Raw genomic sequence first — 22,875 nt, forward strand, 5'->3', positions numbered from 1 at the left:
GCTGAGATATTTTTAGCTAGCAGTGGGGTTGTGGGAATGCTGAATTATAACAACAAAAATATAGTAGTAACAGCATCATCCCCCTAAATGGCCTGAACATGCCTATTTCAGTCAAATCTGTTTCAAGGAAAATTATGAAGTCTCTCTTCCTTTCCAGTTATTTAAAGAGACAGTTGATGGGGCACTTGGGTGATTCAGTCAGTTAAGTGTCCAGCTCTTGGTTTTAGCTTAGGTCATGATCTCACAGGTCAGGGGACTGGATAGAGCCTCTGATTCTCTTCTTCTGACCTTCCCCACACAGCACTCCCCCCTCTCAAATAATTAAATAAATATTTTTAAAAAATAAAGGGACAGTTGGGCTAGTCCACACTCACTACAGGTCATGTGATACCCCAGACTTCTACTTTGTAGGTTTCTTTATACTTACTATATTGCTTGTCATCTTGGAATTGGAATAACAAAATTCACCAGATGTAAAATCATCTAGACAACTCTATAAAACAAGAATGAAAGAACACTGCCATTTTGGTACTGATAGTCAGCTGAATATGCATATTAGACATGAATGCAGACATTTAGCAGCATAGGTCTATGAAAATTTAATTGATCTAGTATGGAGCATAGCAATTCATGAAAATTAAAAAATAAAAGTGTCTTGGCAGTGACCATAGGAAGTCCACAAAAGTTACTTATATACATAAAACAAAAATAATTTTTGTGGATTTCCTACGGTCACTACCAAGATGCCTTTTTTTGCCTTTTTTTTTAATTTTCATGACTTGCTATGCTCCTTAACATGTCTATTTTCATCAATTAAATTTATATATGTGTGTGTGTGTATTATATACATATATATTTATTTTAAGTTTTCTAAAGAAGTACAAGGTAGTAGAACAACTATTTTAAGAATGAATTAGTTTGCTGAATTTTTCTTTCATTTTTTCTCTTTCCCCTGGGGAAGGTCCTACTTTATTATTCTATTGTGTGTTCTACTCAGGCCCCTGTTTAGCATTTAGGCAATTGTGTCTCTAGTATTAACCTTCTTCTTTCATATCACAAATCCCTTGACCGGGGAGGGGTATGTCTTTGCTTACCTGGGCATTCCCAATGACTCACAGTAGCTTATAAAGAGAACAATAAATTTTGAATTCAGAATTAAAATTAGACCTAAGAGAATCAACAACTTGTCTGTCAATCAATCCTTAAATAACAAGGACTGAATGCTTAAGGGGAACTGTAAATGGAAAAATAAGACATATATACCGTCTAAGGCTCTCAAATGCTATTAAATGATTTTGTGAAAAATAACAACAAATAATTCTTCTAATTCCCAAGTGGCTATTGAAATGTATTAGAAATGATATAACGTGACACAATTCTGAGTAAGATATTTACAGGAATTTATCGTTTTCGTACCATACTTTCATTTGGCATCAGGAAGTGGTCAACTAGAACTAAGGACTTTCAGGGAAAGGTTAGATCGAGACTTTCCTGATAACTAGGAAGAAGCTGTGATGTAATTAAGAAAATGAATACTCAGCTTAGAATCAGAAGATAGATTTCAAGTACTGACTCTGTCATTGCATGGTGTATATACAACCTGCACCAATCTCTTCCTCAGTATTGCTTTTCTCACTGACAAAAATGGGGTAAGAATGCCTACCTTACCTTCTTGAGGTGGCTAATAAGCATGATGTGACAAAAATTAACCTAGAAATAGTCATAGCTGACCTAAAAGAATCCTGCAATTGTTGACCAAATTTCTCCTTTAATCTCTCCCCTCATATCCACTATGCACACCAAAGATGGATTGTTTCTTATTGAAGAGAGGCAAAGTTGAGGTCTATACACACACACACACACACACACACACACACGCATATACACACACAGAGCAAAGGAGAGGAAGAAGGAGAGGGATGGGGGATAAAAGCAATGTGAGGCTTCTTGAGAAGTTAGGAGGACTCTGGAGAGAGAGAATCACCTAGATTGCTGGCAGAAGGTAATGGAAATGGGTAAAGAACATTTATATAGGTCATACTAAAGACTGTGTATTTTGGTCCCTTTGTGATTTTCAAGAAATGTGAACAAAAGATTTGAGCCATTTTGAAAAAATGTTTAACGACTTTGTTTCTTTGACCACAAAATCACATAAATTATTAGGCCATGAGGGTCCAGACTTATGCCCTTATAAAAGGGCATAAAAAATCAAATGAGATAATGCACTTGAAATAACTTTTTAAACGATTAAGTGCTATACCAATGTTGAACAGTATTATTACTGTCCCTGGGCCATATGTGTTTATATACATGAGCTCCATCAGTCCAATACTTCTATAAAAGATTATTTTACTCCAAGTAAAAAATTTAAGAATATTTTAATAATTATTAGAATTATCTGAGTTGACTGCATGTTTTCTTCATTTTACCTATTATACTACATGAATCCCAATAACAAAGAGACCATGTGTTCTTTAATCAATAACTAACTGTTTTTTATCACAATGCTAATTGCCATGGCATTAAAAAAAGAATAGATATGATTCTTGTTCTTAAGCAAATTTTATTATTATCATTGTTATTATTGAACCATTATAAACTAATAAAAGAGAATGTCACTGCGTGGAACAGAATCATAAACACACTTCGACGTATTGAGCAGAAAGGTGAATCATTGAGGGGTGCGTTAGTCTGTAAGGAGGAAGTAAAATCTCAGCTAGAATTCAAAAGATGAATGGCACTTGAATTGCTGGCAAGAAGAAGCGCATTTCACGTAGCAAGGGCACTAGAAACAAAAACATGGTGACATAAGGATTGAGCAGGATTTCTTCTAATGAGGGAGAAGATGTGTCTCACTGAATGGAGAATACATGCTGGACAATAAAGTTGAGAAAGTAGAATTCAACCTTAAAATTTGGATGAGAAGATTAGATGTTCATGGCAGGAATTACAAAGACATTAAAGATTTTGGAAAATGGGGAGACAAAACTATTGGGTTAACGATAGAAGGGAACCAAAGAGAGGAGGGCCAAACGTCAAACACCTGTGACTATCCCAGTGTGGGTGGCATCCTGGTTTAGTGTGGTGCTAAAGAAAAAAGGAAAGTTCTGCCTTCTATGGACCCTGGCAATGTAGAAAGTGGAATAAATATTGGATGACTGACAATATGGCTATTTATAAACCTTCATAATTATGCTGTTACATCTTAGGCTTAACAACAGTCTACTGTTACCCAACAGATGACTTACATTTGACAGACTTCTCCACAAATCATCATTTTTAGCATTTCCATAACTGAATTTCTTTAAGTAGTAAATAACTCCTTTGCGAAATTTCTCCTCATTCAGAAAATCTTTTAGCATATTCAAAATACAAGCTCCCTTAAAAAAAGAAAGAAAGAAAAATAGGTAGTATGATTTATTTTTAAAGGAAGTTTAAATTTTATGGAACATGCATAATGTCTGAAAGATGAACATCAAATATAACAAAAGTATAACCAGTGGCAATAACCTGGAACCAATAACTTCAACTGCTGATTTAACAAGCCTCATTATATTTCTCCTGAAAGCAGAGCTTCCACTTGCCCACAGCATTTAATACCTTGTTATAGGAAACCGCATCAAACATTTCCTGTATCTGAGTAGGAGTTTCTGCTTGGTTGGAGATAGGATGGGATGAATTTAATGAATCCTTTTTAATTACTGCAAAACATGTATGGCAAAAACCATCATCCTAAAGAGGAAAGAACATTTTTTCACTTTCAATTTGGCACTTTCAAAGCAGTAGAAAACACAGGAGGCTTAGTAACATATTCCTAAAAGTTTTCGACCAATATTTCTTCAATTGATTGAAAATTTCTATCACATTATATATTCCCCTTCCCCCAATTGTCTGCTTCATAAAGATATAAAACCAACATTCCTTCAGACATTCTTTGAATGTTTACCATATACCAAAGCCCTTGGATACAGAAATAAAATGGTTCCCATTTAGTGAATACTTGCTATGTGCCAGGACCTTGTATCCATCATTTGTGATCCCTGCAAAGTAGATGCATTGTATGCGCTTTACAAGTGAGGCTATATGAAGTTTTAGGATTACACCGTGGACTCAACACAAAGCAAATAAGAAGACACTAACTCTGAGTCCATGTCTGTCTAAATGATCCTGGACCAAACGCCCACCTCAAAGGGCTAATTAACCATTACAAACTACTATGATATGAAGGGTTTAGATTCCTTATGCCTAAAGAAAAAGACATGTTTGAAAAAAATCTTTTCATACATTTTGGGAAGTGAATTCACCTTTTGAAAATTCTAGAGGCATGTGCCCCAATTATGCTTAATTTTCAGGTTACATGTCAAGAACTCTTCACAGGATCCTTAGCCATGGGCACCATCTTGTCCTACATCATTGTATATGCACATAGGTTTTCTTTCCTTTCACCTCACATACACCGCTGTGTATTTGTGCTATTTGAGCTCTCTGTCCATAGATGTTTGGGTGAGGGATTTATGTTATGAGCAGAATTGTATATATAGCATGACATACAAAATTGTAAACTTACAAATTGTAGCTCTGGATATGTGGCATTAAGAGAGATGAGTTCCATGTATGTTGCAAAACCTTCATTGAGCCAAATATCATTCCACCATTCCATTGTAACCAGGTTCCCAAACCACTAGGAGGCAAAGACTCAATGTTATTAGAAATTAAACAAATATTGGGGTGTCTGGGTGGCTCAGTAGGTTTAGTGTGGGACTTGTGATTTCAGCACAGGTCATGATCTCAGAGTTGTGAGATCCAGCCCTAAGTCCCACTCCATGCTCAGTGGGGAGTCTGCTTGAGGTTCTCTCCCTCTCTGGTTGCCCCTCCCTCCACTCATGTATGCACACTCTCTCTCTCTCTTTCTCCTCTCAAATAAATAAATATCTCTTTAAAAAAAGAAATAAAGCCAATATAAAAAATTATTAATTGTAGCAAAAAGTACAACGGGTGGTAACTTCCTTCTTTCGGTGGTTAAGGCCCTTCCTCTCTCTGTTACCCTTTTCTCTCTGTACAACTTCCTTCTACCAAGTTCTTTGCCTTCCCTTCTCACCACATTTTTGCTTTTGTTTCACTTTTCTTTCGTCTTTATTGCCCTCTCCAACTTGCATTTTATTCTCCCAACATTTCCTAGCTATTAGCTTTAATATTAAGGAAGAAAATAAAATCATTTGTGGGGTAAGTGCAAATTCACCTTATTCTTGATTTATGGTGGTGGTCTTAGGAGAAATATAAGCCTAAATATCTTTGGTGAAGTCACTTCCTTACATTAAGTAGTAGGTACTTAAGAGAATTGGTAAGAATTTGCTTAGGACTTTCAGATTGCTACATAGTATTACTGATGAGGGAATTTAGTTGTTAACTTTTGCTCTGACTTCCTTCCAGGGATTAACCTGGACACTAAAGTGAATAAAATTCTGCAATTTTAAATATATATACATAAAATTAACAAGATGCCTAAAGGAAATCTAAATAGAAATTTACCTTTAACCTATATTTGATCTGTAACACTATATTTAAGTATTACTACTTTTTCATGTACTTTTGTATTTTATTTAGCCTGTATGCCCAGTACTATCCATCTAGTTTATCTGTTTTAGGATTGCAATCTCCTGAGGGGTAGGAAATTAAACAAAAAAATTCTAAGATTCAGAAGAGTTTTACAGTTATAGCTATATATGAAGCTTCTAAAAACTGTTCAAGGTCTATTTCTTTTCTGACAACCCTCAGATCATTTTACAAATGGGCACCAATCTTCCTAAGGACATCTGTGAAAAGGGATGGAGGTGTTTCCTTAATTTGAAAGTGATGAATATGAAAAATACAAGTTGAGCTAATTATGGTAATGTCACCAGTTATAAGAGTGGTTTATTCATTCATTCAATAGATATCTATTGATAATCTACTACATTACTGGCAACGAGTTAGAAATATAAAGATGTATGTAATACAGCCTCTGCCCCAATACAAATGACAGAGGTCAAGTGATAGATAAATACAATGAAACATTATGATGCTATGACCAATGCCTGTACAAGGGATAGAGAGGATTCCAGGGGTTAAAAATAAGTTCTTCTAGGAGAGTGCCTAAGTTAGTTAGGAAATGATTGGTTCCCTGAGTCTTCTTGTTGGGAATAGTGTGTGCTCTAGGCAGATTAAGTAGTAGGAGCAAAAGCATAAAGGAGCAATACAACCTGGCTTATTCAGAAATGGCAGATAGCCTGGGATGGCTAAAGCTTAGGTTTGGTAAGAGATGAAGTGGAGAAGGGCTTCATCCTGGGCACCTTGTATGCCATGTTATGGACCCTTGACCCACTCAGTTGGTGTTGGGAGTCTTTGTCAGAGTGAATGGTCGCATGGAGACAAATGGGGAAACAAAAATGTCAAGACAAAAATTCCACTGCTGCCTACTGCTTCAGCTCTAGACTCTGCATCTCCAATGAAAGAGAAGCTGTAAAAGGAAGGCCTAGCGGAGCCTCAGAAGTAGAGCTCTCCAACCATTTCTCTATGAACATTCAGTAGAAAGATTAGAAATCCTCACATTCAGTCAAGTGCTCTAGGGCTATCAGTGACTAATGATCAAAAGCCCTAAGATGGGCCAGTGGGGAGATTCTAAACCAGAGGAAACTGTACATATGTTCTTAGAGTACAGTGCTGAGCATGGTTCCTATGTAATTGGGTACTTAGTTCACTACTTAAAATCCAACGTATTATTATAATAATGATAAAGGGAAAGTTAAAAATTAAAAATAAGATATTGCTGGCTTCTAGTAAATACAATAAAATGGTATTTGTCTACATGGTGAAGGAGAATTTCTGGGGCCCTTAACAATTCACTTTGTTACTAGGGATTTTCAGAAATGAAATAGAGTGGAAAATAGTCTCTGATATCCATACAGCTAGTTTTACACTTCCATATTTGCATCTAATACAGTGTTGATAGATGGGCCTAGGAAATGGAAATTTTGTAGCCTGCAAGAAATGGTAGCAGTAGCAGAGATCAGTGCTGCCATCATTAATAACCAACACTTATTGAGTGTGACAGGCACTGACACTTATCTGTAATTCTTTACAACAGCTGCAAGAAGCAGGGAGTTTATTAATTTAATTTTATAGACAAAGACAATGAAATTTAGAGGATTAGGTAATGTGTCTAGGGTCAGCTGCCTGTAATGGCTTGGACTTGAAGTACTCGTGATGGCTATATAATGACAGGTTTCAACTGAAGGGAGATTGGTTTTGCCCTAGACTAGGGGTATAAGGAGAAATACTTTTAATAGAAATCTCTACTTGTAGGGTTTCCAATTCTGTGTCCTATGTATCTGCATAATCCATACCTTCTTTACTAAAATACATTGGAAAGGGATCCCTGGGTGGTGCAGCGGTTTGGCGCCTGCCTTTGGCCCAGGGCGCGATCCTGGAGACCCGGGATCGAATCCCACATCGGGCTCCCGGTGCATGGAGCCTGCTTCTCCCTCTGCCTGTGTCTCTGCCTCTCTCTCTCTCTGTGTGTGACTGTCATAAATAAATTAAAAAAATATTTTAAAAAAATACATTGGAAGGCTTTGCCTTAAAGAGTTTTAGATGACACAGTGGCCAGTGATAACACTCCTGTGATAACACTCCTGTGTGAGTCTCCTAGTCTAGAAATTGAAATCTCTGCTACTTGACATACTGTTTGGCTTGATAGTCTCTAAGGTTCCCTCTAAGGGTAAAACGATATAATTTTATGTTGTTTCAGGAAGACTGCTGATGTCCTGTACAATGCTTTTTTTGGGCTGATACTAAGAAACTGTCATGAGTGTCAGGTACCTGGTGTGCTAGTTCATGGGCTATGACTTTGGTGACCCATAGTTTATCAGAAGCAGAAGAAGTCTTAGTATCAAAGAGCAGGGATGTCTCTTTATATGTGATGAGGCCCCAATTTTCCATGGCTCCAGATTCAAAGTCAGGAATGGCAATTAGATCTAAGAAATAAGAACAACCATATTTGATCATTATGGCTTCTGCACCAGAAATTTTTTTTTTTTTTTTTTTTTTTTTTTTTAGAAATGAGGTTTACTTTCTCCTCAAATACATTGTGATGCTTTCACATATAAGTAGGTTTTCTGGAAACATCAAGTCTATTGTAACATTGACACAGTATCTCGTAGTTGCACTGAAAATAGTCAGTACCCATCACTGAGCAGCATTAATTCTATCAATACAGCTTTGGTTAGAGCTGAAGTAACCTGTTGACATTTAACCATTTGTTTTGAAGCATGCTAAACTCGGCAAATACCTTGGGTGCATTACTGCTAAAAAAATTATTTTCTAAAAAAATACTCATATTAGGGCAGCCCTGTTGGCTTAGCGGTTTAGCGCCAGCTTTGTCCCAGGGCATGATCCTGGAGTCCCCAAATGAGTCCCACGTCGGGCTCCCTGCATGGAGCCTGCTTCTCCCTCTCTCTGTGTCTGTGCCTCTCTCTCTCTGCGTCTCTCATGAATAAAGAAATAATTTTTAAAAAATACTCATATTTTGTATTAATACTACTCAAAAACTTTGAAAGGTGTTAAATAATTTTTAGTATGTTTGAGATTCATCAAAACATAATGAACTCATTTCTATAAAACAGAGAATGATATGAGATTTTAATTTCAGAAAACATCTTTTAGGAGAAATCTCTATTGTCAATATTTCAATTAGTACTTCAAGAACATACAGCCTCTATTATGAGCAAGTGTCCTTTCTAAGGCAGTACAGGAAAAAAGCTATGGGCATCAATTATTTCTGACCTCAATTTCCTTTTCAGCATTGATATTTTTTCTACCTCTTAACAAAGTCTTGAGTAAAAAAAGTGAAATGTGATCAGCTTTAAGCAACTCGGGCATAACGTATATTAATTTATATTATATCTCTGTGTGTGTGTGTATGTTTATCCTTTGCCATTGGTGTCACATAGGTCATAAAATTTCTGGCTAATATTTAATCTTGGAATTTTTACTTTTTATTCTGCTATGTCATTTTGGAAGAAGTACTGTTTGACTAAAAAGAAAGGTAATTCTTTTTAAGTTGAAACAAACCAAGCCACTTGACTTGTGATTACATTGCCTGGAATTAACACTAGTTAATTCTAGTGGATAAAAACAAATATTTATAAGACAATCAAAAAATAAATTAGCATCAATAAAGATTAGTATTCATTGGTACTTCACCTGTGGGAATAATTCCTTTTGTAAATTGCACTGATGATTTTATATTAATTGGATTATTTCCTATAGTCATTAGAGATACTTATATCTGGTTTAATTTTTCCTATACTGTACCCTTCTTTTCAGTTATTTTTAAAATACATTTTATAGGGTCGCCTAGGTGGCTCAGTCGGGTAAGCATCTGCCTTTGGCTCAGGTCATGATCCCAAATTCCTGGGATTGAGCCCCGAGTTGGGCTCCCTGATCAGTGAAGAGTCTGCTTCTCCCTTTCTCTCTCCATCTGCTTCTCCTCCTGCTCATGCTCAAACTTTCTCTCTCTCTCTCTCAAATAAATAAATAAGTAAAATATTTTTAAAAATAAAATACATTTCGGGCAGCCTGGGTGGCTCAGCGGTTTAGCGCGGCCTTCAGCCCAGGGTGTGATCCTGGAGACCGGGGATCGAGTCCCACATCGAGCATGGGGCCTGCATGGAGCCTGCTTCTCCCTCTCCCTGTGTCTCTCTATCTGTCTCTCTCTCTGTGTCTCTCATGAATAAATAAATAAAATCTTAAAAAAATAAATACATTTCATATGATCTTTAAGGCACAGAAAAAGGTTGTATGCTCTGGAAACTTCATTCGATTAAATCTAACCTGCCATGCAGCTATTTTAATATGAACCTAATAAAAGAATAAAATGATCCACACTACTTGTACTTCTCATAAATACCTTCTCTATGCTCAAGAACCATCTCTGAAGTAAAATTATTGCTTCCTGGGCTAACTGAATCTCTTCAGTACTCATTTAAATCACATATAAAAAATCAAAGCAAGGTTTATAAGCAAAAATAAATATAATGACATGGAATTTGAACCTACCCAGTTTGGGGAGTGGATAGTTGATATCAAAGTAATTTTCATAAAAATTAAGTAGCTTTAATGATGCTTCCAAAGCATAATGTGTTTGACTCCATTTGTCTGGGGATGCATAGATAGACACCTGGAAATATTAATCAGAAGAAGTGGTCTTTGAATATCACAAATCCTTGGCACAATTCCATTCCTGACAGTCCTCACTCAAAGAAAGGTAGACCACATTTTTCAAGAAATGATTAAGAATTAAGAATGTTTTTGATGGGGATAAGATGTTCCATAAAGTATTACAGCAAAAGTCAGTCTTAAGAATTACAAACAACCCTGTGTTCCCTGTTATAATTCATTTCCTAGGTGCTAATCTGTAAATTTCAAGCTATATGGATCCATTTTATCATGAGATGCCACTTGAACTCATCACTGACATGCATTCTAGCACTTGAGTGTTAGCCTTCCAGAATTGTGTCCACCAGCACAAGTCAAATAAAACATAAGTACATAAGTTGGAAAGTCTTCAAGAACTTATTGGATCCATCTTCCCATCTAGTTGACTCTAAACTCAAGAATATCCAAATATGTTCATTTACTCCCTCCAAGTAAATAGCCACTGAGTGGAAAAAAATAAAATTACATTCCACTTTTATCAGGTTTCAGGGATGGGTTTACTTTCATTTCATGATTTGCTTTCTTGCTCTGAATTATCTGAAATCCCTAAGAACTTTTATAGGAAGGATATGTTAATAGTTACCATTTTTTGATGGCTTATCAGGCACAGTGCTAAATGTATACATGTGAAATCTAACTGAATTCTCTCAACAACCTTATGAAAAGATAGAAACACATGAAAATTAATTTGCTCCAAGTCACCCATACACCTATATAGAAAATTGTAGAGCTGGGATGTGAAACCTAGGAAGCTCACTGGAACTTGAAGTATAGTGCCCTCAGACTGCTCACACTTCTGTTACCTATGCACACCTGAAGCTGGGTATGTTATGTATGTAGATACATTGTAGATATATATATCTATATATCTGTAAGTATAATAAGTATATAAGTTGAAATAGCCATATTATAGGTGTTTTTAATAAGCATTATTTTATGGTTCTTTGAATATTTTTATGTCTACATTTGGCTCTTCAGGGTAAGGAGATGATGATAATGATGTTTCTCTACTGATATTTGCAAAACTGTAAGATACTCACTGGGTGTTGTAAATTTTTTCAAATAATGAAGACTTTAAAAATTACAAAGTCTACCTCTCATTGGGGAAAAAAGTTATTATAGAAAACAATTGGAAACAATATGAATGTCCTAAAACAAGATACTGATTAAAATTTTTGGTACATCCATGCAATATAACACTAAGGTATTATGAACATAATATTATAGAAATATCCATAAAATATACTCTAAAATATTATAACAAAATATTATAGAAAAATTTAATGGCATTCAGTTCTTATGGCATATTATGGTAAAAATAGAGTGAAATAAGGTTAAACTTTATTTTGTAAAGAGTAAGTATATACAGCTATTGTATACACTCTCATCTACTGACATACATACAGAAAATATTTGAAAAGTTTACACTAAATTATCAATCATTATATCTTGGTGATGGGATTTATAAACAATTTATTTTTTGCCTATTTTGTAAAATAAGCATGATACTTTAGTAATAAGAGAAAAAGAAATCTTAATCTAATAAAAGCTTATTGCTCTCAGGACAGTGCATAAAATTAGAACTCAATCTCACCTTGACCCCTGAGGAGGTTGTGCCACTCACAGAGATGAAATCACAAACTACGTAGGCTACAAGGTATGTACTCATTTTTACTGAAGTTTCAAAGTGATCTTCTAAGATGCCTCCCTCAAGTTCAATTGTCTTAACCTACAGGAAGAGGAAAAAACAGTACTTGAAAATGTGACTATTTTACAATGTCCATGACTTAAGCCAGGTTAGTTAGAGGAAGGTCCTGACACTTTGAAGGACACTTGATGCCATTATAGGAAATTAATGGCCCATCATAATATTGTGATCTCTCCCCTCCTCCTTTTGTGGGTTGTTTTTTTTTTTTTTTTTTTTTTTTTAATCCCTGGACTTCCTCGAAGACTCAGTGTACCACTTTTGGGATTCCAGAATGATGCCAAATCTTATTTCTTATTTTGTTTCTTGAAAGCATAAAAATATTTTAGATGGTTCTACTTTTTTGAAATGCAGTAATCTCCAACACTGGCATAAATTCAAAATCTGTACTTCTAAGGAAAAATATCAAAGAATGTCTCCTTTCCCTTTGTTTGTTATATAAGAAATCTCTGTTGCAGAAGGGAATGGGACGCAAAACTCCGTGAAATACTTTTCATCATCTTTTAATCCTCTTATTATTTATGTGTGAGGTAGGTGTTATTTCACAGGTGAGGAAACAGAGCCTCAGAAACATTAACTGAATTGGCCCAGGATCACATGGCTAGTTCCACAGCAAGACCAAGATGTGGATGTGACCGTGTGACTCCAAAGACATTGCTCATTCTTTCACTCGCTGTGTGACAGCTTGAGTCATAGTCTTATTTTATCTTTGCTTCATTGATTCAGCAATGAAAGCAGGCAGGCCAAGGAGGTCATTAGTAATTTAAGCTTCTGCCTATCTCCGGAAGAAGTAAGAAGTTTTAAGCCTACAGACTGGTCAGCCACATCTATCAAAATCACTGAGTTAATTACCAAATTCTATCTTTATTTGCTCAGGATAACTTGCCCCAGAGATGGTCTCCACCATGGTACAATGCCCCCAAATATTGAACGGACACAGATCCAAGAATCTGAAAATACTGCTTTCTTCAAATGGGTAACAGCTCTTAGACTAGCTTTCCCCTCCCAACATCCCTTTGAAGGCATCAGGCTCGTGACAGCACTACCCAGGGCTTGTTAAACATATTTTATCTGTTTGGATAAGATCGCAGTTTGGTTTGGCAAGAGAAAATAGCTTGAAGTGTTACCAGAAACTGCCTCGCCTTCTTAAATAACAAATGTTTGTGCTATTTAGTGTTTGTGCAACAGGATTTGATTCTACAGAATTCTATTTTTTAAAAAATGAGGTCCAAAGTTTTAATAAAGCAGAAGACACTGACCAAATACTTTTAAAAAGGTGGCAGTATATACTGGACTATGATATATATATATCATATTATATATCCTACAAGTTAACTTTGCAGAAAAACAATCTCTTTTTTTTTAGGAGTCTGACTCAACCAGAATTCTATGAGCACATATTTCTACAGAGGTGAGGATTATGGCAGAGGCCGGGGAGAGGGCCTTATGACCGTAGTCTTAGGAACAAACTCTGTAAAAAAAAAAAAAAAAATAGGGCTAGGGTGTTAGAGCTGGGAGGGAAGGAGGAGGAAGGCTGTGGGACTACGGGAGAATGAGAGTCTGTGACACTAGACACTGGTGGCAGGAGTGGTTAGGAGACAAATGGGCGATCCCTCTGTGTTCTCCCTCCAGATGCAGATGTAGCCCATGGAGGCTGAGTTTTGTTCAGGAACTGGGAACAACCCGTGTAGATTAACATTGCCTTAAATGGAAGCGTATGAGGTGTTAGTGTATGTTCTTCCAGGATGATGATGTAATCTCCAAGTAGGGAACACTTGTTGCTAGACAAGGATTTAGCTGTTTCTCAATATTGGCAGGACTTTACTTACATAGCAAGTGTCGCCAGCAGGTGTGTGTTCCTTTAAGGAATGAAGGGAACAAAGAGAGGCCCCAAAGATAGGCTGCCTCTAGTAGAACTTAGCTGGCTACCTCGCTTCCTTGAAATCTTGTATTCTTAACTAAACAGATTGAGAACTTAGCATGTGTTGCTTCTTCTCACCAATCCATAACCCAACTTAATTGCTACAGCGATTGGCCAGAGTGTACGATTGTGGCATTTCTTCAGTTGCCCTTTTTCGGCCAACTTTGAGAGAGCCTGGGTTGGGCATGTCGGTGAGAAGCAGAAAGTCAAGCCAGTATTTGCTGGAAAAGGCACGATCCAAAGAACTGAACAAGTCAGTTGAGGCAATGCAAGTATTCAAGGATTGCATAAAACATTTTTGAAATATTCACTTATTTGTCTTAAATATGAGAAATGGCTGGAGGATTCTAAAGATAAAAAAACCCAAATTCTCATATAATGAAATGGCAATTATATTTGCACCGCATTTTAATTAAAAGGCTTCAATAAGTATATTTTTATTACCTTCCATGATTGTTCATAGGAAAAATGACATTAATTAAAAGCTGCCGGGAAAGAGACTGAGCTGCCCTTAAATGAACGTTTAGTTAGAAAGCAGACTTGGAGTTCCAAGTAGAGGATCATTTTTACCCTGAAACGAGTGGGCTGATTAAATTGCTGTCCGTGTGATCGGGGAAAAACTAGGATATGTGTCACATGGAGTATTGTCACTTTCCCCCTTGATCTGCTCTGCCAGTGTATCAGAGCAAATACCTTTACCAGCATGAAACCGAAATCTAGGGAAATTCAGTGTCTCATGTTATCGACTCATTTCTCCCCTTCATCCATAGAGGCCCATCTCTGTGGAGGGCAGAGAGAAAAATGCGGTAGGGCCCCTTGCTGGCTTGTGATGGCCCGGCTGCTTTCTGGGCTGCTCATTTTGCTGAAGAACAATCAGAATAGTCTCTAATTTTGTCTCACTTTCCAAGCAGTGGTTGAGAAATATTTTATATTTTTTGTCCAACATCACAAATGGCAAGTATATCATTAGTGAGGAAATATCAAATGAGGCCCATAGCCTGCTGTATCTTTCTGAGTCTCTGAATTTTGAGTCCAAATAAAATGTTCAAGTGTCTCTTTCAATTAAAAAAAAAGTATATGGCTACAATAGATGAATTTCACAGACGATCTTAAGAGTTACCCATGGAACTTAAAAGAAAAAAAAAAGAATTTCTAAGTTTCATCAGAGATCAGAGATCACTAGCTCAGAATTTCCAGGGTCGAGCCCAGGCAGGGTTCTCTAGATCCTTCCCGCTCTAAATGTGATGCCTGGACCAGCAGCAGTGGTATCACCTGGGAGCTTGTTAAAAAGCCAGCACTTTGAGCCTCATTCCAAGCTGGATCAGAATCTAAATTTTAACAAGATCCTCAGATGACTCATCCGAATATTAAAGTTTGAGAAGTGCTGCTCTGTCTGGGTGGTTCTGAATTTCATCCCTAGCCAAGTAACACAGATTTAAAAGGAACATTGTTTCCATATGAATACAAATAAAATATAAATCACTTTGTGTTTTTTTTTAACTTCTGGTATAACAATGCCCCACACAGAATGATGTTAAAATCTAGAAGGATTGGGGTTATTATAGAATATGTAAGTGGATAAAAAAAATAAATAACGGCTGAAATTTGAAAACAGGAAATATAAATGAATGAATGAATGAATGAATGAATGAATAAATAAATAAATAAATAAATAAATAAATAAATAAATAAATACAAAGACCAAGGGTCAACTTGCGATGATTCCCCCAAAGTTTCTGAAAGTGACAATACCTTTGGCATGTTGGAGAGTGCAATGTGTCCACTTTCTCTTCTTATCTTGATGGAAAATTTGGCTTTAAACAGTGGTTCATCAAAACAAGGGAAAGCCATCCGTGCTCCAGTTGGCTCAAAATCCGTTACTGCAATTATTCTGTGAAGTTAAGAAACCACCGGCCAGAATTTGCAAGTGAAACCAAGAAAAGAAATGCACTATGCCATCAGGACACAGGTTATCAATCCTGGAGGTGATATATTTGACTTCTCAAACCATCATCTTAGTGAATCTAGGCTGTCTTCTTAAATAAAACAGGGGTAAAATTGTGTTTGGTGGCTGCCAATCATGAATAATGCACAGTGCTGCACAGTCCACTTACATGACCTCCTTCATACTCGTAGTTGACAAGGATCAGAGACTTTCAGTAACTCAGCTGCTAAATGAAATAGGCACGCCCCATCAATTTGATGCCAAAAGTGACTACGATTATTAGTGGGTAAGGACCATCCCTAAGGAGGGGGCTTCAGTTGGAGATTTGAGTACTTGTGAATATCAGGGATGTCTTAGGTTGTGTTCTCAGGAAGCAGGCCCTGCTTTATTAAAAACATGCCTCCCAGGAGATGCTAAGGAGGTAGGTAAGGAGCGAGGGAAACAGGAGAGGACAGAAGAAAAAGCCAGGCTGGATCCAGCTTCAGCCTGCACTCTGGGGAGCTCTGGAATGGAAACTACACCTTTGAGATTTCCCCTGTCGGAAGCAAGGAGCTGGGATTTCATATTCTGTACCCCACGGGGGTGGGGGGGGTGGGGGGGTGGGGCACAGAGTCTAACTCCCAGAAACTTCTAGTTTTCTCTGCTTTCCAGCAAAGTAGCTCCAGTCCACAGACTATAATAGATACATAGTTATTCTGACAAATCTCTCTACCTTATCACCTTGATAATGCCTGAAATTGTATAATTATAGACGTATTCTTTGGACTTTAAGCTTCAATTAAGAAACAAACCTAGAGTGCAGAGTTTTGTTAGAGAAGGAGAAGAGATAAAGGTGAAGGCCCAGGAGGGAAAGAAGAGGAGTTGTCAGGATAATTGTGCCTCGATTCACTTTGTTTCTATAATATAGATTGGAGAATGAGGCTGGGGATCAAAACGATTTGCTTGGAACTTCCGGCTTTATTTGGATTTGGTAGCAGCTACTACAAGAATAAAAGAGTTCCACATGCCCAGAAGAATTTTCACTGCTGTGAACTTTTGTTTATAGTAAGTCTATATTGGGAAAGTGAAAAATTCAATTTCTTTTCTGCTACTTGCACAATTAGTTTTAGCTCTGCATGCAAAGTAGTGATTTCTTGCTTCTCAAAGAACTATGTTGACTGGATTATTCTATATTTTAGGTTAAGTCGTGTGTGTGTGTGTGTGTGTGTGCGTGTGAGTGTGTGTGTGTGTGTGAGAGAGAGAGAGAGAGATTCATGAGTCTCTTGACGCTGTCCTGCAAATCATCCTATGTGTTAGACCTACTATGTGATTGAGTATGAAGAGAACTAATTAATCTTAAGAAGAGTCACAAATAGCCTGAGGTTAGTTACAAGAGCTGTACTCAAAAAAATCCTCCCCTCCCCTCCCAATTTCCCACATCTCCCAAAATAATATCCTTAAAAAGTACTTCTTTGGGGTGAAGGCTTTGTCACTTCAAAAAATGAAAAAGCCACACTGGTCACATGTTGCCTAAGTGAGCAAAATTGATAATAAATTCCCCATCTGGCACTACGCTGGCTGAGATTAGACCCATGAGAAATGAGGTTGCATTGAGGGGGTGTCCCCAAGGGGAGGGGCAAAGACATGGGCCTAAAGAACTCCCCTAAGTGGACTTCTGGGGACTAGGCAGGGGAGGGGGACGGCACATGAGTCCCCAGAGGGTAGTGAGCACCTAAGGCGGGAAAGAAGAGATATGTAGCAGACATTGCTAAAGTCACCCACTCATTCCCCTTCTCCAATGCCAATGAAATCCTGATTTTACTCAAGAAGACAATGTGTCCAGATAAAAGAATCACCTCTTCAGACTCTCTTGCAACTTGGTGGAGCAATATAACTCATTCTGGCCTGGTTAAAGTCAATGAGTGGGAAAACTTTGTAAAATATTCAGCTGAAATGTTTCTTTTTGTCTTTTTCTCTCCTCCAACCCCCCACCCCCTTCCTACAATGTGGACTTGATGCCTAGAGGTGCAGAAATCATTTTGTATTAGGAGGAAAGCCACATGCCAGGGGTGCTGAGCAGAAAGATAGAAGCAGCCTGGGTCCCGGATAGCACGGAAGAGGGTTGTAGCAAACCTGGGCTGTCCTGTTTCTGGACTTCCTGTTGCATGAGAAAATAATGGCCTCCTCTGTGGTTAAGCCACTGTATTTGGGTTTCTCTAACTGGCTGTTGAGTGTCACTGATAAAAGGTGGGAAAGTACTGAAACCAGACTCCTCTTCCCTCCCAGATGGACCCTGGCCGTGGGCAACCAAAGCATCCACTCTATAAAGCATCATTGATGCTTCTCTTTCTCTAATTTCACATAACTATCAGAAAATTCCGTTTTACCCTCCAAAACAAATGCCAAGTTCAGTCACTTGACTCCATAAGCACTGCCACTAGCCTGGCTCAAGCCACCCTCACTTCTTGCTCACATCACTGGAACGGCCTCCTAAATAATTGCCGTCCTCTATGTCCCCTCTCCCCCTCTCTATAATGTACTCTCAACATATACTTGAGCTTTATGGAGCATACCTCAGACCAGAAGCTCCTGAGAATTCCTACTGCACTGGAGGAAAAGCCTAACCTCCCTACAAGAGGTTCAAAGTCTTTGCATGATCTGACTCCTTTATACTCTACTTCTCTCCTTTGTCACTGTCCTTATCCATGCCGGTCAATCCATATTTCTCATTTCTCCAAACAGACTTGTTCCTGCCTCTTGGATTTGAGTCATGCTGTTTCCTGGGCAATGTACACACATTCTCACTTCCTTTCTCTCAACCCAAATCTCACTTGCATTTCCTTCTGGTTCCAGATCAAGACTCACCTCCTTTGAGAAGCCTTCCCTATTTCAGCTTTCTGTGCCAGGACAGTCCTTCTCCCTAGCACATGAATATACCTGTCTCAACACAGTCACATACTCATCTGTCCTAGTCATTCTCCCTCTAGTTGTTTATGCCTCTGCATTTTGTGTTCCCATCTTTATTGAGATTTCCTTAATAAATCGCAGAGCTGCTGCTTCTTCCAAGTTTCTCACAGTTTATTAAACTTTTCATAAAAGACTGCTGAAATGGGCTCCTGGCAAACAGATGTCACCCATAAGGAAAGTATCACAAGAGACTAAACAGCTAGAGCAATGTCCTACCTTGTTTTACCACCATGAGTTCTGTATGTGCTTTTATAAAATCCTTCAAAACCGTTGGCTAAATTGGCCTGGAAATCAATTGCCACAGAGTATCTCAAATCAGCCATAAGTTTCTCTGGAACCAACAGTGCAATTTGTTCATGAGCAGGATAATGCAAAATGTTCAGCCTTTTCCCTGGTTTCCTGTATCTCAGATCTTCCTCTGATTGAAGGATGACATTCATGATTTCAAGATCTTTGCTATGCAAGATGATAAATTGGGTTGCATCTCTGACCAGGACTTCAATCTTCTCAGATGCAACAAAGTCCAGAGAGGTGAGATTTGGATGGACCAAGAGGTCATAGTGGAGGGGAACGACCATGCTGGGGAGCCTTAGCTTATTCCAAGGAAATGGTTCCCCACTGGTGGCTACTGGGAAAGCCCCAGGGTCTGTATTTAACAGATCAATAGATGACATTGAAAATTGAGAACAAATGCATATTTTGGGCAAGATGGCTGAGCAGTAAAATCCCATGTAAATATTAAATATCAGTTTTCTGCATGAATTAGCCATTGTAGACAAATGGATACTAAATCATTCTCCAGAACAAATTAATATCCAGGCTAAATTGCATAATTCTCTACAGCACTGTACTAGCTCCAGTTACATCACACAGGATCCGAATGATATGTTTCAAAGATGGATTTGACCTAGGAGGAAAAAGAAAACATTTATAGCATGTAGAAAAAGAATTCAATTAATAAATAAATCTTTAAAAAGTAAAACTATGTTTGTGAATGGAGAAAACCTGCTGTTAGGATCAAGCTAAATAACCACACAATAAAGTAGAAATTGAGCTATCATTTAGTTATTACAAAAAAGTCCTGTAGAGGCCAAATGAAAGAAAGGACTCTGCCTTAAAACTGCATGTATAGAATTCCCTCTGCATTCTTATGCAATAAACATAAGGCAGGTATATAAATTCACTGCGTGAATTATGTTTAATGAAGAATTAATGAATTCACTAATGAATTCACTAATGATTTAGTGAATTAATGTTTAAATGTTTTTAACATTTGGCTACATCATTCTAGCTGTATCCTGGACACCTGAAAATAAGCTGCACAGGTGGTCTCTATTTTGTCTTGAGTCACTATGAAACTCTATGTTCTTTGGACACCAGGTATAATTATTAATGGTGTTGAACTTCACCTCTTTCAATGAATAGCATCATCTGAATGGCTTTATTCTATGGCTGTTGGTGGAAAGGATGCTGGTCAAGTTCAGTGTTTACCCTTCATATATTTCCAAAACATCAAAAGATACAGGAAAAAAGTTTGAGTTTCTAATATTCTTAGTGAGAATATTTATGTATTATTTCACTAAGGACAAGTGAAATAAGTCAGACAGAGAAAGACACATAAATACCGTATATCATGTATGTGTAGAATCTACAAAAGCAATGCTCAGAGAAACAGAGTAGAGTGGTGGTTACCAGGAGCTGTGCAGTGGGGGAAATGGGCACAAAACGATTTAACAAGTTCTAGGGATCTAATGTACAGCAGTGATTGTAGATTATCATACTGTATCTTGTACTTGAATGTTGAGTAGATTCTCAGTGTATTCTCAAAAGAGTAGGTCTGTAACTTTCTCACCACAAGAAAGAAATGGTAATTATGGGATGGGATGGAGGTGTTAGCTAATGCAATGGTGGTAATCATTTTGTAATATGTAATGTATCAAATCAATACGTCGTACACTTTAAACTTATATAATAATATAATGTCAGTTATACTTCAATAAGCTGGGGAAAATTTTTTCATTAAAAAGATAATGAGGGATGTCTGTGTGGCTCAGTGGTTGAGCACCTGCTTCTGGCCCAAGGCATGATCCTCGAGTCCCACGTCGGGCTCCCTGCAGGGAGCCTGCTTCTCCCTCTGCCTGTGTCTCTGCCTCTCTCTGTGTCTCTCATGAATAAATAAATAAAATCTTAAAAAAAAAAGATAATGACATTTTTCCTATCTTTTTTAGGTAAGCATTATATTACGGCTAGGAGCACCTGAAGGATTCTTTCGGTTGAGTGTCTGACTCTTGGTTTCAGCTCAGGTCATGATCCCAGGGTCTTGAAATCGAGCCCCCCATTGGGCTCCACACTCAGCAAGGAGTCTCCTGGAGAGTCTCTCTCCCTCTTCCTCTGCCCCTCCTCCTTCATGCTCTTTGTCCCCAAATAAATAAATCTTTGAAAAAAAAAATTACAGCTACTAAACCTTAGTGTTCCAAGAACCTCTAAAACACAAAACCATAATTGGTCTATTACCTCAAATTTCTGAATGTTTTAAAAATGAAAATGTTTGAATAATTGCTTATTTGATAAGTCATGAGCTTGGGAATCAGAGTGCTTGGATTCTAATACTAGTTCCAATGCACTTACCTATATGATTTTTGGACAATCTTTTTAAAGATTTTATTTATTTATTCATGAGAGACACAGGCAGAGGGAGAAGCAGGCTCCATGCAGGGAGCCCGACATGGGACTTGATCCCAGGTCTCCAGAATCACACCCTGGGCCGAAGGCTGTGCCAAACCGCTGAGCCAAACCGCTGAGCCACCTGGGCTGCCCAATTTTTTTTATTTTTTGAGTGTAAGTTTTCTAACCTTATAAAATAGTGTAATAATCATACTATCCTCACCTTAGGAAGATTAAATGAAATAACTCATAGGAAGAATTTGATATAGCGCCGCAACTAGCCTATACAAAGCACATAATGAATGTTAACTATTAAATTATTATTGTGATTATTATTACTTGAATTATCTGGCATAAATTAAGGATTAGTTCTGTCCCTACTTGTAGCAGACACACTCCAAGAAAGCTGTATTTCATTGGTCAAGACTGGAGAAAAAGGCCTTGCTATTTATTCATACAGCCCTTGAAAGGCCGGCTGATAGAAATCTTTGGTGTCTGGATAAGGAACCTAAGAGTAAGTGACTTTCCCAAAATCACATGGGAAATTTCAAGCAAAATGGGGATGAATATATAGTCCTTGACCCTTGGTCTCGGGGACTTTCCTTTACATCCAAGAGCACTGCAGTGAACAAAAACATCCTGCGATCCAAGACAGGAATTGCAGCAAATGTCTGGGAAAGGCTAAAAGATCTCTGAAAGAGAGTGAGTCAGTAAAGCAGAGGGATTCTTAAATCAACTCCCAACCTTAACCTCACATACTTTGCAAGGCAGTAGTGCCAGATTCGCTCCCTTCCCCCAGGCCTCACCTTACATCACAAGAGCTCCTCAATCTAGCATTTTTTGTAGCTTAAGTTCTAGTAATCAATCATTCTCACTGAAAAATTCTGAGCTTTAAGACAAAATTGAAGAGAAATATTGATATGTTACCTTACTCCATGCTGTTGCAGATTTGAGTGAAAGGGAAGGTGCTTTTGATTTCACTTTCTGTTCTGGTAAGACCCAGAACTTTGCATACTTCCTGATTACAGCACTGGCTGGTTCATTATGGTAAAGACGAATGGGGCTTCAGACAAGAGCTTTAGTCCAAAACCACAAGACTTTGTCTTGCTTCAAGCCCTCCTCCATCATCTGTGATTGGACCATAGACCTATTTTGATCCTGCCCCCTCTCCAGGTTGTTGCGAAGTCCTTTTGATCCTTCGCTTTCAATCTCTTTGTATCCAAAGTTTAAAGAATTCTCAGAGCCATTCAAGTCGTCTAGGTCCCCCTTGCTCCTCACAATGGCCTTCAAACAAGTCTCCTGGACTCCTCAAGGCCTGGTCTGATGCCAGATTCATCCTTTGCACTACCGCTTGATCATGTCACCCCCCTGCTTAAAACTTTCTGTGGCTTCCTCCTATGTACACAGAGAGGCAGGTACCCACGTGGAGACCGTGGGGGG

The 22,875-nt window shown here is 37.9% G+C and overlaps 1 protein-coding gene across 2 annotated transcripts in view; it reads right to left on the bottom strand.

Moving 5' to 3' along the window:
* Nucleotides 1–22,425, bottom strand: part of ERAP2 (endoplasmic reticulum aminopeptidase 2) — a 39,982-nt gene extending 17,557 nt beyond the window's left edge. The window contains exons 1-10 of one of the 2 annotated variants that reach the window (XM_072789982.1): nt 22,363–22,425; nt 18,988–19,678; nt 15,633–15,771; nt 11,849–11,983; nt 10,096–10,216; nt 7,858–8,012; nt 4,568–4,681; nt 3,601–3,732; nt 3,249–3,380; nt 428–493 (exon numbers count right to left, since the gene is read on the bottom strand). In XM_072789982.1, the coding sequence (XP_072646083.1) occupies nt 428–493; nt 3,249–3,380; nt 3,601–3,732; nt 4,568–4,681; nt 7,858–8,012; nt 10,096–10,216; nt 11,849–11,983; nt 15,633–15,771; nt 18,988–19,541 (1,548 nt within the window). In that variant the 5' untranslated portion in view covers nt 19,542–19,678; nt 22,363–22,425. The remainder of the gene's footprint in view (nt 1–427; nt 494–3,248; nt 3,381–3,600; nt 3,733–4,567; nt 4,682–7,857; nt 8,013–10,095; nt 10,217–11,848; nt 11,984–15,632; nt 15,772–18,987; nt 19,679–22,362) is intronic. The other variant, XM_072789972.1, reaches the window with a different exon arrangement.
* Nucleotides 22,426–22,875: the final 450 nt, after the last annotated feature.

Source organism: Canis lupus, chromosome 2 (assembly GCF_048164855.1).
Source record: "Canis lupus baileyi chromosome 2, mCanLup2.hap1, whole genome shotgun sequence".
Classification (NCBI taxonomy): Eukaryota; Metazoa; Chordata; class Mammalia; order Carnivora; family Canidae; genus Canis; species Canis lupus.